This window comes from Cololabis saira, chromosome 1, assembly GCF_033807715.1.
Source record: "Cololabis saira isolate AMF1-May2022 chromosome 1, fColSai1.1, whole genome shotgun sequence".
Classification (NCBI taxonomy): domain Eukaryota; kingdom Metazoa; phylum Chordata; class Actinopteri; order Beloniformes; family Belonidae; genus Cololabis; species Cololabis saira.
Genome location: NC_084587.1, coordinates 8,773,669 through 8,792,278, shown reverse-complemented (window position 1 = coordinate 8,792,278; position 18,610 = coordinate 8,773,669). Strand labels below are relative to the sequence as shown.

General features: G+C 41.7%; 1 protein-coding gene across 1 annotated transcript; it reads right to left on the bottom strand.

Annotated features, from left to right (window-relative positions):
- Positions 1-1,180: 1,180 nt before the first annotated feature.
- On the bottom strand, positions 1,181-18,155 carry LOC133450684 (bMERB domain-containing protein 1-like). The gene is made up of 6 exons (XM_061729500.1): positions 17,995-18,155; positions 10,212-10,332; positions 6,803-6,876; positions 4,962-5,076; positions 4,793-4,863; positions 1,181-1,567 (listed from the first exon to the last, which is right to left on the bottom strand). The coding sequence occupies exons 1-6, from the start codon at positions 18,071-18,073 to the stop codon at positions 1,455-1,457; spliced, it is 573 nt and encodes a 190-aa protein (XP_061585484.1). The 5' UTR covers positions 18,074-18,155; the 3' UTR covers positions 1,181-1,454.
- Between the last annotated feature and the right edge of the window lie 455 nt (positions 18,156-18,610).

Genomic DNA, 18,610 nt, shown 5'->3' with positions numbered 1-18,610 from the left:
GTGGATGTGACGTCACATGACGCTGCATGCACGTTCTCCCCGTTCTCCCGTGCCGGCTTCACTGTTGGCTGCAGTACCCCCAACGGCCGTCGTGGTGAAGGGTGGCGCTAGAGAGTCTCATTTCTTAAAAGGAGCCTCAAGCTCCTTTAAAGGCAGTTATGGGGACATATTATGCTCCAGTCGGCATCGGATTGGTGTGTTCGGGAGTATTTTCTTCTGACCGACTCGGGGAGACGGGAGCCGACTTTCAGTCCGACTGCTTTTCTGCCGACGGTCGGCCGTCGAATTGGTGAGTCCCAGCCTTTAGTCAGAAGAGCCTTCCTCCTGGATGTGTTTAGGTTTCTTCTAGTTTAGTCCACGAGCCAGACCAGATGCCAGTACCACTCAAGGTGACAAAACGTACTTATAATTTTTGAAAAGATCCATGTCTGTAGGTGATATTTTGGTATGATAACCCTTCCTGAGTGGCAACTGTATCAGAGTTATCAGCTCATGAAGTTCATAAAATTATCCTATAGATGCTGCTGCATATCCTGGTTTAGACTCATGTACAGGATATCTGTCATTGTTTCACAATATTGTCTTTGGTATCATTTTAACCATTCATTCAAGCTAAGATTGTGAATCTTTCTGACCAACATAGAGGTCACTGCAGCTAAACTATAAACAACGCACATTTTTACACAATTTTCGCTTAAATGATATACTATCTTTTAGCCCGGTGTTATCTAGGAACAACAGAGACGCAAAATACAAAAACTGGAATACTCACAGGACCATAAGGATTCAGGAAATGTATCACATCTTAACTTGAGTACGGTCAGAATGCTTTTATAGTCTGCACCCATGCTGACGATGACGGGTGAACATGATTTCATCTTTTATGAAGGAGATGACGGTTGGATGAAGAGTTTCCTGTCACAGTTCATCAGCTGTGATCACATCACTTTTATGTTTCACACACAAACAAATGTTTATAGCATCAAAGAGTAGTAGTACTAACAGTTGCAAATGACAGTTAAACAAAAAATACCACGTGGCGCAGAAACACTGGCTCCTCTTTTACAAACTGCCACTTTTCAAAAGGTCATACTCATTAAAATCTGGAGCCACATCAGACGCCACGACGTTTAGACGGAGCTCCTGCTCAAAATGTCATTGTCATTAGTTTAACTCCCTTAATGCTAGTTAGAAAAATCCACCGGCTTGCTTTATAATGAGGAGATGACGGTTATCGTAGCTCCGTGAAGTCCTTAGATACGAACCTTGTGGGCAGAGCCGCGGCGGCAGAATCCGACTTAATACATGCATGACTTTGTGCTCGTCTCTTTCTGTCCTTCGAAGTTTTGTGTGGAAAAGAGGAAAATGGGATAAATCGGACATCCAGGTCTCTCCCAAGTCCGTCTCTGTCTGAATATCTGAGTGTTCGCGAGGCCGTTTGCTCTGGAGCTCGTCTACATGATGGAACAGGTGAAGCCGCAACACTCCTTCAGGAGGGTGAGGCCCGTCTTGGTGAACGGGGACGGGGCCTGCTGGGCTCGGGTCGGGGCCCTCCTGGTCGCTACGCCTGCAACACAAAACAGTCACAACGTCAAGGGGTCAAAACACTTCCTGTTGTAGAGTCAAGTTAATCCTGTTGAGATACGTGGTTTTGACTCTGACCTGGACCTGTAGGTCTCAGGACCACTTTTTGTGGTCTTGATCTTATCTCGGTCTCTTCATGTCTCGGACTCAGATAACTGAAATGCCGTTGCAGCAAGGTGACAGAATCTGGTGATCAGCAGTTCTTCCTCTTGCTAATGTACAGTTTTGTAAACTACAGGACTGTCTCAGAAAATTTGAATATTGTGATTAAGTTCTTTATTTTCTGTAATGCAGTTAAAAAAACAAAAATGTCATACATTCTGGATTCATTACAAATCAACTGAAATATTGCAAGCATTTTATTATTTTAATATTGCTGATTATGGTTTACAGCTTAAGATTAAGATTCCCAGAATATTCTAATTTTTTGAGACAGTCCTGTATTTGTATTTTGCATTTGATTTAAGTTGAGTTTTCTCTTTTTAACTGTAAGCCATGATCAGCAATATTAAAATAATAAAAGGCTTGCAATATTTCAGTTGATTTGTAATGAATCCAGAATGTATGACATTTTTGCATTACAGAAAATAAAAGCAATTGATTTAATGTTTTGGTGCATCTGCATGTGTTTCTGTATTTAATTACAGTTCGGTGTTTATAACGACCTTGTTTGAATAAATATATGAATAAAATTCGCACATGGTTGTGATTGAATAAGTATCAGGTCCATTTCAGTGATGCTGATATACGGTGTAATCTGGATACTTTAATTATAAATAATGCAAGTTCAAGTCAGTCATTATGTTTGTCTTTAATATTTAAAATTCAGGTTTCATCTCCAAATTAAGTCCAATTTAAATCAGTAACATTTACTATTCATGACTTTCCTGAGGTGGAGGGGGGTGTTGGTGCTGGTTATTTAGTTAGAGGACTTTGGGACTAGTTAGTAGTCGTGTCAATCCTCCAATAGTGTAGAAATAGCGGTAGTGCAGTCGCCACACAGATCTGATCTCAGCTGATGGATGGAAACATTTATAGTGAGTTCAACATCATCATCCACTTCTCTGTGTTATTGAGCTGCAGTTGAAAACAAGCTCATATGGAAACTAGCTGAACCAGAATGATGTTCTACAATCACGCAGGATCAGGACATTACTAGGGGCCGAGCTGAGCTGAACTAGTCTTGGTCTTGATCCTCTCTGGTCTTGGTCTGTCTTGGTTTCGGTTTAGTCGGTCTTGACTACAAGTCTACTCTGACCTCTGACTTCTATTTCAACACAGAGTCTTGCCACATCCAGAAGTTCTCTGATGACTCAACGATTGTGCCGTGTATCAGGGAGGGACAGGAGATAGAGTACAGGAGCCTTGTGGGCAGCTTTGTGCAGGCTAAACCATCTGCAGCCGAGTGACACCAAGACCAAGGAGTTGGTGGTGGACTACAGGAGGCTCCAGCCTGCACTGCCACCAGTCACCAGTGAGGGGGTCGTTGTGGAGGTGGTCAACACCTACAAGTACCTGGGTGTACGGTAGTCCTGGACAATAAACTGGACTGGTTAGCCAACATCGACTTCCTGAGGAGGTTGAGGTACTTCAATGTCTGCGGCTGTTGGAACTATTGTAAATAAATAATAAGTTATCATGCTTGCTATTAACAGAACATATGATGAAAATGAACATTGAAGATCTCTGAGTGTAAATGTGTGACTACAACAGAAATGAACTCCTAGTTGAAAATCTTTTGAGAAGACTAGGTTGTGATATGAATTATGATGTGTTGTATAAGCATGCATGATAAACGGGAGGGAAATGTTGGAACTATTGTAAATAAATAATAAGTTATCATGCTTGCTATTAACAGAACATATGATGACTGGCTTACGCCTGTGACACACTGATAAAACAATGCTGCACAAGAAGTTTCCGGATATCAGCATAGAGCAGATATCTGCAGAGAAGAGGGAACTTCTTGTTGCTAAACAAATGAGAACAAGAACGAATCAATGCCTGATTCAATACCTGAATCCGCTGACTGCGACCACTCCTTTCCCCTCCCTTTAGGGGCGCAGTTAGCTATGTAATCTAGGGTACACCCAGAGTAAATAAAAGCAAGGAAGCAGCAGAGACAAATTAGAGTATGTTGGAGATCTTACAAATCTCGACTGCTCTCCTTGCAAGTAAATTCTAATCGTGTTTTGTGTCTTTCTTTGTCTCCAGAGAGTTTGATGTTACAAATGTTACGTGCCTAAACCTAGCAAACTCCTGCGGTTGTTCGACCAGTCTGTTGTTGCCAGTGTCCTTTTCTATGCTGTGGTGTGTTGGGGAGCTAGCATCAAGAATCTATTTATCTATCTATCTATCTTCAGCTCAGACACATCTGAAGGATGTCTGGTGAGAACGGTCTCTCGATCATCTCCACAGGGTTTGGGCCCGGACAGGACCTCACCTACAGACGGATTTTCTTCTTCTGAAGCTGCTCTGTGATGGATTAACTTCCACGCTTGGGTTCACCGTCCTTCTGCATCACTCAGCTCCTACTAAGGTGGACAGAGACCCTGACAGTGTCTTAGAGGGTGTTTTCATAAACCAGGGAATTCACTTTCCCCCTCAAACGTGAATCGCGGAGAACGAAGGTGAACCTTCTTCAAGAGGGATCCAGTTGCCAAGCTGCTCCGTGGCAAATATTAGGCAATGTTTTCTGGAGAGCAGTGGACTTCATGGATGTTCACCTGTTCCAGTGATGCCTTCAGGGCTTAGCTCTGTACTTGCAGGTTCTTCTCTCCCTCTTTGAGGACTCTGCGTTGGGTTATTTCCAGGAAGAGTAGCCACAGCATCAACCTGCCTCTATTTATAGACAGTTTGTCTAACTGTAGACCAATGGATACCAAAACATTTTCATATGATTGCGTACTTCTTTCCAGCTTGATGTAGATCAGAGATCCTCTGATGGTAACACAAGAGTCTTTTTATCAATAAAAGTAGCTCTGAACCACTAACTAACTCTAAACCGCTGATTAGTTTGACTATTATTGACCTGGATTGAGATCAGATGACAACTCAAAACCAGTTCATTCTTGGGGGGTTTACAAACTTTTTCTGGCTGGCATCTGTATCATTCAGATCCTTCCGGGGGGTATAATGCCTGTTTTACCCTTTCTCTTCCAGTATTAACTCTTTCATGGCACACTAGTGCCTATTTTTTTTTAAATACCTGTTTTCTTTATATTTCTGGGAAATTTGGTCTCAAGAAAATCTGCCATCTCTTTATCCTCTTCTTTTTCCCTGCAACAGCACAGAAACACACAGGAAAGCGGTTTGAGGAGGTATCCTTTTCATTTTTAAACAATGTAGCTGATTGAAGTGTGGATTTAAAAGCCCACCTGAGCCGTTCGAACTCGACGTCGTCCACGAGGAAGTCTCTGGCCTCCACCAGCTTGTGGATCTGCTGCAGCAGTTCGTCTTCCTTCTCCCGATCCTCGCTGGACTTGTCTTTATCTGGTGCACAACACCACATGTAAGGCTCTATTTTATCTCAAACGCAGATGTTTATTTCATATTTTTATTCCATTTAAAAGGTAACTGAAAACAGTGCAAATACACAGAAAGCACAAACAGGAGAGTGTTTATTCTATAGCGAGTATTGATCGAGCAGGAACAGCTCAGCAGTGGCGGTTTTCTGGAACCTCTATGGGGCTGAAACAAGACTTGCAGCGGGTTCCTCCTAAAAAACTGCCAGGAAGAGGGTGATTGGATGTCCAGTGGGCTGGAGATAAGTGTGAGGGTCCAAACGGCTCCATCTCATGATGGTAGCTAATGTTACTGTACATTTGTTCTGATCAAATCCATTCGTCTATCCTTGTTTGAGCTGCTGTTTCCATAGTTACAGCTGGAGCAGAGAGACGTCACTCAAAGTAACCAGTATGTACTGAGTATGTAACTCTGATGGTAGTGTGTTTCATGCCAACTTTTAATGTATACATACATACATAATAGGGGCGTGGCAAAACTGAAGACATATCTATTTACGATAGCATTTGGCACCTAATAGTCACTTTTAAGGTCATTTTTAGTAATTTGGAATTTTATGGGGGTTTTTACTAGTAATTGTTAAATTTAAGTTTGTTTTAGTATCTATTGGTTCTTAAACTTCTCTGAAACACTTTGGTCAACTTTTCAATTCAATTCAATTTTATTTGTATAGCGTCTAATACAACAAAAGTTGTCTCTAGATGCTTTCCAGAGACCCAGAACATGGGTCAACCATCAACCTTGATGGTTTAAATGTGTTGATTGATTGATTGATTGATTGATTGATTGATTGATTGATTGATTGATTGATTGATTGATTGATTGATTGATTGATTGATTGATTGATTGATTGATTGATGTGAAAATTGGCTTCGGAGATGAAACAGGGTTTTCAATATTTATAATTTTGCTGTAAAGTTGGACATTTCACCACAGACGTCAATGGAGACTCCCAACGTGATCTAGCCCCTAGAGGTTACTCAGTGAACTGCAGGTTTTTTTTTGCCTCATTTGGATTAAAGGAGCTTGAGGCTCTTTTTAAGAAATGAGACTCTCTAGCGCCACCCTTCACCACGATGGCCGTTGGGGGTACTGCAGCCAACAGTGAAGCCGGCACGGGAGAACGGGGAGAACGCACATGCAGCGTCATGTGACGTCACATCCGCAGGACAGCGCGGGAAATTCGGGACCGAATTGCAGCACATTTTGCACACAGCCTGTTCAAGGCAAAGGAGAGATACACTAGAGGGCTCATTCTTTTGGGTTTGGAACGCTTCATCTGACATTATTACTAGAAAACTTAAAATGTATACGGATTTTTTTCATAAATCCTGCCACAATCCGGCCTCAAGCTCCTTTAAGTAAATAAAGTAAGTAAAATGTATTTATTTTATATTTATGTATTTATTTCTATATATACACATACATATATATATATTTTATCCCAGTGTTTTTTTAGAAGCACAAGGGATACAAATATATATATAAAAAAAGTAAAATCTATTCATAAAGCACATTTAAACAGAGATATTACTGACCAAAGTGCTAAACATGATGATAATAATAAAAAAGAAACTATTAAAATTAAATTTAAATTAACAAAAATTCAGTGTCAGCAAATAAATCACAAATTTGACCTAAGAACACGGACACAAGAGATCACGACCCGTCAGCGACATCCAGAGACTCCTACCTGGGACGGAGACCAGTTTGTGGAGCTCCCTCTTCAGACGAGTGATCTCCTTGCACAGCTGAATGTCGTCCATCCTGCTCCGGCACCAAGAAACACACATGAGTAAGACTTACAGAGGTTTCACCGCACTTTTAATTTACACTGACTTTCAAATTACTCAGTGAGTCACGCTGGAAACCGTCTCATCCAGCGCTGGTAATTACCGAGTGTGGTGAGTTTATTCAAGGGAAGTCTAAGGAGGTTATTCCTGATTAGTATTCACATCACAGCTCACGGAAAAGGAGTGGAAATTGGTGAACCGGTGCAGATTGAGAGGTTTCCAGTTCTGCAGAATCTTATTGTTAAAATAGCAGCTATTAACTCAAACAGCTGGTGTTTCTGAACTTCTGGCTGGTGGACGATGCTGGTGCCGGAATCTGCACATGAATTCTGGGAAGTGAAATCACAGGTCCGTGTGAGATGCCACAATTATTCCCTGCCATGAAAGAACTGATTCTGCCTTTGAAACTTTAATTTTCATGATGGTTAAAACACTACGGACAACCGAGATGTGAACTCGAGCGGATTCAGAACCTGTGAAGGATCCTTAACAGGCGGGAACATAAACTAAAATGCCACAGCTGTAACTGAAAAAGAGTAATTAAGACGATAAGCAGCAGCTGGCGCTGAAAAAAAAAATCTATTTAGTTGATCAAGTTTGAGTAGAACAATCATTTCTGGTCTAAAGCAATCAGGTGAGCATTAACATAATACCAGGGAGGAAGGACATCAGCATTGATCATAGAGAAGTAATTACTGCATCCATCTGGGAAAAGGGCAAAAGCTCATTTTCCAAAAACATTGTCCATCATTCTAGGAAGTGAAGGATTATTCACAAAAGGAAAACAGTTAAGACGGATGCTAGTCATCACATTTTAAGCTGCAGGACCTGGACCATGAGATGAACTTGAATAAAGATGCTTCAGTACAGGACTCTTGTCTCCGTGTCCTTCCTCCTCCCACTGTTCCTCGTTCCTCATGTCCTGATTGCTCAAGTAAACCAACGTTGTCCTCCATTTAATTTATTTTTTTTCTGTTTTTTCCCTCATTCTAATAGTTGAAAAATATTAGTCTGATTATTTAAACTAAGCTTTCTAATTTATATTTATCGGTGAATTTATCTTTTTTTTTTACTTTACTATATTATAAACTGACAACAGATGACCAAACTGTTTTTTCTCATTTTTATTAAAGGTATTGTGACATCATTTTTAACATGCTTTTAACACTATTAAAAGTCTTGGCCAACATCCCTCAAATGTGTCTAAAAGAGTGTAACAAGAAAAACTTCACTCTAGTACTCCATTCCTGGCTTTTTATGACAGTGTTTTTTTGCGCCATGAAAAACGCTTCCTTTCCCCCCTTTCCTGTCAATCATTGCGCCGCTCCTCCTCCAAACCTCCTCCTCCTCCAGCCATACGCTCACAGCGGCTGAGAGTTAAGCCGGGAGCGACAGGCGAAGCATGCACGGAAAAGCAGCAGGGAGAACCACAGCAAACAATCATAAAAATAAAGGCATGCAAGCAGCAGTGTCACCTTATCTTAAGTCCAGTCAGTGGCCGCGGGTCTTCTTAGCAGTTTTCCTCCGGTGATGACAAGAGAAGAGGCTCTAAACAGCTCCGTGTTAAGCCTGATTTATGGTTCCGCGTTAAATCGACGCAGGGCCTACGCCGTAGGGTTCAGCGTACGGTGCGCGTCGCAGCGTAACCCTACGCCGTAGGCACTGCGTCGGTGTAACGCGGAACCATAAATCAGCCTTTATGGTGCGCTGGAGAGGAGAGGAGGCAGGGAGCTGGGTGGAGGGGCGGTGATTTAGCGGGTTTATACGTAACGGCCCGCCACCAAACCAGGTGCACCGTTTTTGCATAGTTATGCGGAAAATCCCAGAAAGCACACAATACACTGAATGTTAAAAGTTTGTTGTTTTTTGGGTGTAATTGATGTCAAGACACCCAACAAAACACAAAAAATCAAGAAAAATGTGTTTTTCATGTCACAATACCTTTAAAGCATTTTTTTTAGATTTAGTATTATTTGCGCATGTGCAGTCTATACATTTTCTGGCGGTAATTCAAAATTTGTATGAAATAAAAAAATTCAAGTTAAGCTAAATTAATTATTTATAATTACACTAAAATATTAGGTGTAACAGATTACCCTAATTTTTTTTTCAGTTAAGCTAAGGTTCTATTTTTTTCAGTGTACCCCACAGCTTCTTCTCATTCCTCTGTCCTCTGATTCCATCTGAGCATCTTTCATCATCTCCTCGGTCAGAGCAGTATCTGAATAAATATCCGGGGATTATCCTCCTCAGCAGAGGCAAAGATGGAGGCCTCGCAATTTTAATGGCAAGTGTGATGAAGTGAGATGACCGGAGGGAGTAAAGAATAGAATAGAATAGAATAGAATAGAATAGAATAGAATAGAATAGAAAGCCTTTATTATCATTATAATGGTACAATGAGATTAGGCAGCAGCTCCATAAAAGTGCACACATGTAAGACTATGTAAACAACAAAATAAGAAACAGGAACATAAATATATATATACACTATGAAATGAATGAATGAGAGAATAATGCACATGAATGAGTGAAAGAATATGAAAGAATATTGCACTTGAATGGATGAAAGAATATTGCACATAAATGAGTGAAGAATAGGCCAGATGAGAAGATAAGATAAGAAAAGGCCAGATGCATAAGACGATACGGTTCTCATCAGAGTGATTGGCAGCATTTAATCAGCTGAGCAGAATCCACCTTTACATAAATACATTTAAACATTTAAAGGAGCTTGAGGCCGGATTGAGGAAGGATTTATGAAAGAAATTCGTATACGTTTTAAGTTTTCTACTAATAATGTCAGGTGAAGCGTTCCAAACCAAAAAGAGTGAGCCCTCTAGTGTATCTCTCCGTTGCCTTGAACAGACTGTGTGCTGCAAAATGTGCTGCAATTCGGGCCCGAATTTCCCGCGCTGGGCTGCGGATGTGACGTCACATGACGCTGCATGCACGTTCTCCCCGTTCTCCCGTGCCGGCTTCACTGTTGGCTGCAGTACCCCCGACGGCCGTCGTGGTGAAGGGTGGCGCTAGAGAGTCTCATTTCTTAAAAGGAGCCTCAAGCTCCTTTAAAGAAAGTAAATTAACTGAATTATTGAATTTTATTAGCCAAGTCTCATGTTGTACTTCACAGCCGATGTGAGCATCTTTCCCTTTTTGATTGATTTATTAATTTCTCCTTGGATGTGAAATTCTGCACATTTGGACCCACCTCCAAAACTCAAGTCACCTGCCAGCCGTGAGTTATTCGGAGTATTTATTGTAGCCTACAACATTCAAGTCCAAATATGATTTTAATAAATGACTCACATGTATCTGAGCTCCGACTCCCTCCTCACCAGGACGTCCCGGATCCTATCGATCTTGAAGAGTTCCTCCTCAATGTCATCCACGGTCACGGTGGAGTCCGCCATGGACACCACTTCATCATCTGATGGAGAGAAAGACAAGGACAGCTTTAAAGGTAGGATATGCGATTCTACATGCTTTTCTGACCGGCCAGTCAAAGACTGGGGGGGGGGGATACTTGTGGACGGGAAGTAGTGCAGTGGAGGTTTGGGGAAGTGAGTATGTTATGAGTATGAAGGGGCTAACTCTGCGTGAGAGCTAAACAGACGTTATATTGTCCAGTCGGGGTGGGACGATACACAGACTCCTCAGTACGGAAAGTAGCTACTGACTCTTAAAAGTTCCTAAATGAAATTGTCAAATTGGCCATTTGTCTGCAGTTGTAATAGGTGGTGTAGAAGAGAGGAATTATATCATAAAGAGAGGAATGATAGAAGAGAGGAAAGATATCATGGGAGCAATAAAAAACGAGTATGTTTAGAACTACAATTGAACTTTCTTTTGTGTTTATTTGGTTTTTTGGGGGTGTGGTGAACATCTCCTGCTCGGTGCTGGAAGGCAAAGGGGCTTTGGTGATGGGGGAGGGGCCAACGGCAGCACCTGCTGCTCACTGAGAGGAGTGAAAATGATACAAGCTTTCCTTTCTGAGTCTACAAGTCTTCAACAACACCTGAAAAATGTTGCTAGATTCATTGCATCAGATTTTTTGAATAAATAAATAAATAAAAATACCCGTAAAAACAGTCACTAATGGCACTTTTCCACTAGCACCAACTCCGCTCTACTCATCTCAGCTCGGCTCGACTCAACTTGGTCTGGTTTCTTTTCCATAACAATTCAGCACCTGGAGCAGAAGTAGGCGGTTTGGAGCGAAGCTGCTGTGACGTATTTGATTGTGTAATCTAAACGAAGAAGACAACAACACTAAAGATGTAGAACCTGGAGGAGATGATATATATACTGCTGGGTCCTTGGCTTGTGTTCGATATCAAGTTAAAAAATGAGTGAGAGAGGCTTCAAGTGGCGGCACTTTTTAATTTTCTTTATTTCGTCTCAGCTCTACTGAAAAGTCAGCTGGAGTCGCGAGCAGCTATGAAGTGACAGAGCTCCTGGTGGATTTGAGTTTGCTTTTGATTTTTGATTCAAACGAATATTTTATAGAATAAAACACATGAAAATGGCACCGGTGAATGTTGTGTTGAACAACCTTTAGCTGCAGGGTTTTTGTGAGGCTTCTGCAAACAGTTATGTAGTTTTGTTCTTTCTGAACAAACTGCGATGTCTTTCTCTCGTTTGAACGGCGTCTTCTCAACACTGTAATTTCAACATCTATCCGGAGATGTTCAGCAGATGAGGATTCGTTGCAGATACCCAAACCTTCCCTGAATCCCTTCAACTCCTACATCACTACTGAGCTGGTAGCTAATCGCCGTCCTCGTCTCATTCAGCCTTGGAGGAAGATGGAAGTGAGCTTCAAGGATCAGCAAGGACATTTTTTTTTATCAAGAAAAAAGGCCAGACGGAGTTGTGTAATAATCACCCACACTTGTCCTGTAGGACTGAAGGCCAGCAGTGAGAGCGTTGTGGAAGGCTGAAACTACGTTTCACTATGAACGCTGGTTTGAAGAGGCTGATATTCCTGTTAGAGACAAAGACACTGCCACGCAGAAATCAGGCTGCCCAACGCAATGAGGACGGTCTCTCAGAAGAGGAAGGTGGACAGATCCCAGTGTCTGACTCCGCCCCCTTTGATGGCAGCCCCCTGTAGGAGCCGACGTTCAACTAATGGCACTTTTCCAATAGTACCTACTCGCCTCCACCCACACTAGGGGTCTAACGTGCCGAGTAGATACTTTTTCTGTATCTATTCTGCCGAGGTTCTAAGCGGCTGAGTCGGCTGTATCTGACATCATCACACTACAGGCCACCGTTGGTCGGGGGGTTGGAGTCAGACGTCTGAGTCATGATGTGACATCAGAGAAAAAGCAACTCTGACGGCGGCTTCTTGTTCATTTGATTCAGGAGGGAATTAAAATGGGATCTAGACGGGCGATAAAGAACGACCAGATCCAACAGGAGCTCTGTCTCTTCATAGCTGCTCGTGGCTCCAGCTGACTTTTCAGCAGCGCCGAGACAAACTAAAGAAATTAAAAAGCTTCGCCGCTTGAAGCTTCTCTCACTCTCATTTTTTAACTTGATATCAAACACAAGCCACAGACCCAGCAGCACATCTATCATCTCCTCCAGGTTCTACATCTTTAGTGTTGTCTTCTTCGTTTAGATACACAATCAAATACGTCACAGCAGCTTCGCTCCAACCTCCTACTTCTCCAGGTGCTGAATCCAGCCTTCCTCAGCCGTCATCATAGGGTTCTGGAGGAGGTTAGTCGGTCCAAAAGTAATGGCCCTTTTCCATAAGTACCTACTCAGCACGCTTCTACCCGCCACGCCCCCGTCTTGCGTTTTTCCACTACGGGCCGAGGCGGGTGGAGCCGTGCCAAGGAGATACTTTTTCTGTACTGAGGCTGCAGAGGTTCTAAGCGTGCTGAGCCGGCACTATATCTGACGTCATCACACTACAGGCCACTGATTGGTCGGGGGGCGGGGCCGTCAGACGTTTGAATCAGGAAGCGGGAGTCAGCGCGAGAGAGCGACTCGTGGCTTGCGCCGATTTTATTATACAGCGCAAACGTCCGTTTCCTGATCCAACTCTGAGGTGCAGATGTTCATAAACCTGGTGGCTGACGAGAGAATTAAAAAAGGGATGTAGACGGGTGATAAGGAACAATCAGATCCACAGGCGCTCTGTTTTCTTCTCAGCCGCTCGCGGCTCCAGCTGATTTCTCATTGAGTACGTCATAGCAACTTCACCCCAACCCGCCCACTTCACACCTGGCTGTGGAAAAACAAATGAGGACAAAGCGGGTGGAGCCGGGACGAGGCGTGACGAGCCGTCCCGAGGCGAGTCGGGCTGAGTAGGTACTAGTGCAGGGGTCGGCAACCCAAAATGTTGAAAGAGCCATATTGGACCAAAAACACAAAAAACGAATATGTCTGGAGCCGCAAAAAATGAAAGGTCTTGTATCAGCCTTAGAATGAAGACAAATGGTGAAAGGAGAAATGTCGAAAAAAAGTCAAAATGTGGAGAAAAAAGTCAAAATTTAGAGAAAAAAGTCAAAATGTTGAGATTAATGTTGAAGTACAATCTCGAGAAAAAAGTTCAAATGTTGAAAAAAAAGTGGAAATGTCGAAATGTTGAGAAAAAAGTTGAAATGTCGAGATTAAAAAGGAAAGGAAAAGGGAAGAAAAAAAAGTGGAAAAAAGGAAAGAAAGAAGAAAAAAGAAAAAAAAAACAAGAAAAGAAAGAAAAAAAAAGGAAAAAAGAGAAAAAAGAGAAAAAAAGAGAAAATAAAGACAAAGAAAGAGAAAAAAAGGAAGAAAAGAAGAAAAAAGCAAAAAAACAAGAAAAGAAAGAAAAAAAGGAAAAAAAGAGAAAAAAAGAGAAAAGAAAGAGAAAAAGAGAAAAAAGGAAGAAAAAAAAGAAGCAAAAAAAAAGAAAAATGGGAAAAAAAGGAAAAAAAGGTGAAACATTTTTGAAATAGCTCCAGGAGCCACTAGGGCGGCGCTAAAGAGCCGCATGCGGCTCTAGAGCCGCGGGTTGCAGACCCCTGTACTAGTGGAAAAGCACCATAAGTGTCGGTTTGAGGATCCAGGACCCAGCTGTGACTACGAGGCTACAATCAGTGATCAGATGCACACCTAGTCCGGGCCGTCTCCTGCTTACTGTAGCTAAGCTCCGTCCTCCGACCCGCCCAGGCAGAACCTCAGATAATTGCTGCAGTCTAATAGCACTATCAACCAAACAACAACCAATATTATCCTTCAACTACGAAAGACCGTGCCCCGTTCTTCAGTCACAGCCCAGAAGTCAACACGACGCAAATAAAAAAAGTGCTAGGTAGCTAAAGTGACGACAGCTAGTGGTTACCCTTAACCAGCCATCACTCAAAAGACCACTCCCCCATGCACTTGTAGTGGGCGTGAACTCAAGCTGAAGAGCCCAATGCCACTTTTTGAACCAGGCTGTAAACACATTACTTTCCGCTTGAAAATGAGACGTTTTAATGTGGTAGTCAATGAAGATTGACTCGCTTCTGGAATCAAGAAGTGGCCAGTCGAGGACCTGCAGGGCGCAGCTGTACTAGCCCCTATTTCTCTGATAATTTCACTAAAACATGTCAGAGACATTTCAGGAAGACCTCAAGAGACTGACCACTCATGTCGAAAAGGGAAACCAACTGTTTTGTTGGCTCTTTTAGGTTTCAGACCCCACTAATGTGGGAAAACAAGAACACACACACACACACACACACGTTTTTAAGGCTTAAGTTACAGTTATATGTCTATATATATATATATATATATATATATATATATATATATATATATATATATATATATATATATATATATATATATATATATATATATATATATATATATATATATATATATATATTAGTACCAGAGCTTCAACTCAGCATCAACTTACATTACCCAGACCAAGAACTAATTCAATGAAAAACAGATATATCTATATAGAGCAATTTCATCATGGAACAATCTTCCTTTAAATATTAGGAGCATTCCAAACAAGAAATCATTCAAAAAACATGTTAAGTCATTTTTTAGATTGGAGAGTTAATAGTGTTATGTTATCATTTTGGGACCTTTTCTTTTTCTTCTTTTCTTCTCTTTTTAATTGCAATTGGATCTGTGTATGTTTTGTAACTGGAATTGTATGTTCTTGTGTATTGTTGTTTATATTGTACTTTTTAAATAGGACCCCAGGAAGACTAGCCTGGCGTTTGTGCGTCGGCTGATGGGGATCCTTAATAAACATAAACATATCTATGGAAACATCTGAAAATGAAGCATTGCCTTGTTGTTGTTCCTCTTTTTCCCTCGGAGCCATCCTCAAGACCAATGAATAAATACATAAATTGTTTTTTTGTGATTTTCAGATTGAGAGCCAACATCATTTGTGGGAGATAATGTCCAGGAATCCCTCGGGAACCCACTGACTCACTGCATTATCAGAGTAAAGGTGCTGGATGGCAGCTTATCAGAAATGACAACTGATTCATAGAAAATGGAGGAGGGGGAGGGGGTCGTGCTTTATTGCATATATCACACACAGGTTCACGGAGACAGAGACTGCAGAGGCTCTGGAGAACAGTTATGACTCATCCCCAGACCTGAAACAGTCCCTCCTTTACACTCACTTGCAATTACAGTTCCTCACTCCTTTCATACCTCTCTGAGCCTTCACTACCCTGCTTCCGTCTTCATGTAAGACCTGTGAAGATGTGATTACGAGCCCGGCTTTCACTCCTTTCCTCACACAGTTGAGGGGGTTGTGGATGCAGCAAGAGTGACGACGAGAGTGAAGGGCAAGATGAAGGAAGGATGAGTGAAACTGAGATTCTGCAACGCTGCCCGGCTCACGTCTAAAGCGTGACGGCTTTCTTGCACATTGATTTTCCTGAGCCGAGTCTCTAACATGTTTTACTTCACAGTTGACGTGAGCATCTTTCCCTTTTTGATTGATGTATTAATTTCTCTTTGGATGGGAAATGCTGCACATTGGGCCCCGCCTCCAAAATAATGGAGCTGAAATGGAAAGAGATTGATCGTTTTCATTTCAAAGATTCAATGCCTTTCTATTCCCAAAATTTCATTATAATATTTAAATTTGAGTCATTCAGAAATGATTGACTGTATTGGCTGTAAATATTCCATCAAAGTGTAAACATCCAGATCACTAAAGTCGTTTCCTGAGATATGGCCTCGCAGGACGAGGACCGGAGATAAACCCGATACATCTGAGAGGAATTAACAAATGTAGTGATTTACATATCAATAAACAAACTATTTAAGTTTTTTTTTTTAAGTTTTGTATACTGTATTTTCTGGACTATAAGCCGCACCTGTATATAAGCCGCATCCGCTCTATTTAAAAAAAAAAGATATGCAAGCCACAGATATTTATGTTGTTAGATTAGATATTTACTACATGTACAGAAGAAATTTGAACTGTAAATGATGTACATGTTTGTACCTAAATAGATCCTTTCCTAACAGTGTCTTTTAACACGGCAGCAACTTTGCTGATTAAAACGGGACAGAACCAAGAGAAAATAACCGCTATTTATTTATCTATTTATCTGTTTGAAATCTGCTTCTACTTCTATCTGCTAAAGAAGAAGTAGCGTATTCTTCTTTGCATTTATTTTGTCTTAGTTTTGATTCTAATTCCGGTTAGAGCGCCCCGAGCGGTGGAAGAAAAATCCACAGAATAGCTGCACCTTTGTATAAGCTGCATGGTTGAAAACCTATGAAAAAAGTAGCGGCTTATAGTCCAGAAAATATGGTAGTTTGTACCTGAAAAACAGAAAGACACCCCAGCTAACTATTTATGGTTGCCAAAACGTTCTGGGAAGGTTTTGGTTGCGGGAAGGTAAACATTGCAACCTTTAGGGCGGATACCAACACAATATACAAAACAACTGTACAAATTAGACATAATATCAATACATGGAGTTTTGGCCAATTTGGAAAGTCAGCTTAAACTAGCACTTTGCCACTTTTTCTGAGGAACGGCACATTTTTAGATGTAAAATAAAGATATAATGGCACATTGTAGCCCAGCGTTACAGTATAAAGACACCAGCAGTTCTGTCGGGTCACTGGTGAAACAGAATCCAAATAAAAGATGGCTTTTGCTGACGTTGCCTGGAGTTTAGCACTTTTCCTTCCTCTTGACCACCGCTGCTCTACATCTGCTCTTTTTCTTCCCAGAGCATAGTTTTGAGATTTCCTTTTCAAATATGTATCCATTGCTGTGAACTTTTTGTCACTATTATTATTTAAGTAGCTACTCTACTAGTCACTATTCACTTTTAAGTTCTGAACAATGGCACTTTTTTTGCAGGAACTACATAGCAACTGGGGTTTTTTTGGGGATTACTAAAGTTAAATTAATTATTCTAACCAGTCTTAAAAGATTTGTTCCCTAAAGCAGGAGTATTATTGCTGCACCATCTTGGTAACGTGTATTTAAATTGATCTAATTTTATACTTTTGCTGCAATCTCACATGTGTCACCATTATTTCAGTACCAAATTTATTCAAATGCACCTTGTAGATGCATAGATAAACTAATTTTATCATCGATATGTCCCTTTTGAGCAGGATGCTCACACACAGCCCGGGTTTATCATGGAAAACAGATCGCTTGTGGTGTTTTAGAGGAATACCAACAACCATGGAGCCGATGAAGTAAACAGTTGTATTGATTTCTGACTAATTAGTCCCACATGCGGCTCATCGATCGTTAAGTGAGCAGCTTGATCACCAGTACGTGCACGTAAGGGAGATGCAGACGGACACTTGAGAGACACCTGTGGATTCCTGACATTTTCCGAGCCGTTGCTGCTAATAAGACTTTCATAAAACACATCTGTTAAACAACAAACTACAAGATCAGTGAAATAAAGAAGGAAAAAACTTGTCTTGTTAAATAACTGTACAGAACACCTGTATGGAATTACACTTAGGTCACCACAGAGCTAAAAAAAAAACAGAGAAGATACCTATGCTGGTGTTATGGCAACAAGCAATGATGCCAAACACACAAACACGAAGGTCACTTTTCAGGTAATAATAGTGTTTGGAAGATAACCTGGTTTCTTGGCGTCTCTGCTCCTCTCAGTTTGCTCCAGGGAACCATAGTGATGAGAAGGTCCTTGCTGCCTCTCCATCGGTGCAGAGCTCCTCTCCTCTCAGAGATGCTGGGGAACAGCAGAGGAACAGCAGAGGAACGCAGGGGAGGGTCTCTCCGTCTCCGCTCTGCTGCTGTGTTGTTGCACTGAGTCATCAGCAGTCACTCACCAACCTGCTGAGGCAAAGACAGCCAGATGCTCCAGCGGTTCCCAGCGGTTCCCACAGGCTCCCGCAGGTGGACGTGTCCGCGACTCGGCGCTCTACGGCGCCATCTGGTGGCGGCGCGGTGCAACTGCAGCCCAGAGAAGTTTTGTTTTGTTTTGTTTTATTTTGGATCCCCATTAGCGGACGCAAAACGCCAGCTAATCTTTCTGGGGTCCATTAAGATTAAAAGTACATTCACATAAAAGTACATTTACATACCTTTACATCAGTACTGGAGTTGAGGGGGGACTTGACTTGACTTTTGACTTTGGATGAGGGGGGATGGCATCCCCCCTGAAATAAAAACGGTCCAAATCATCCCCCTGTAAAACTGCCATCCCCCCTTTCCATCCCTTATGTCATTTCATCAA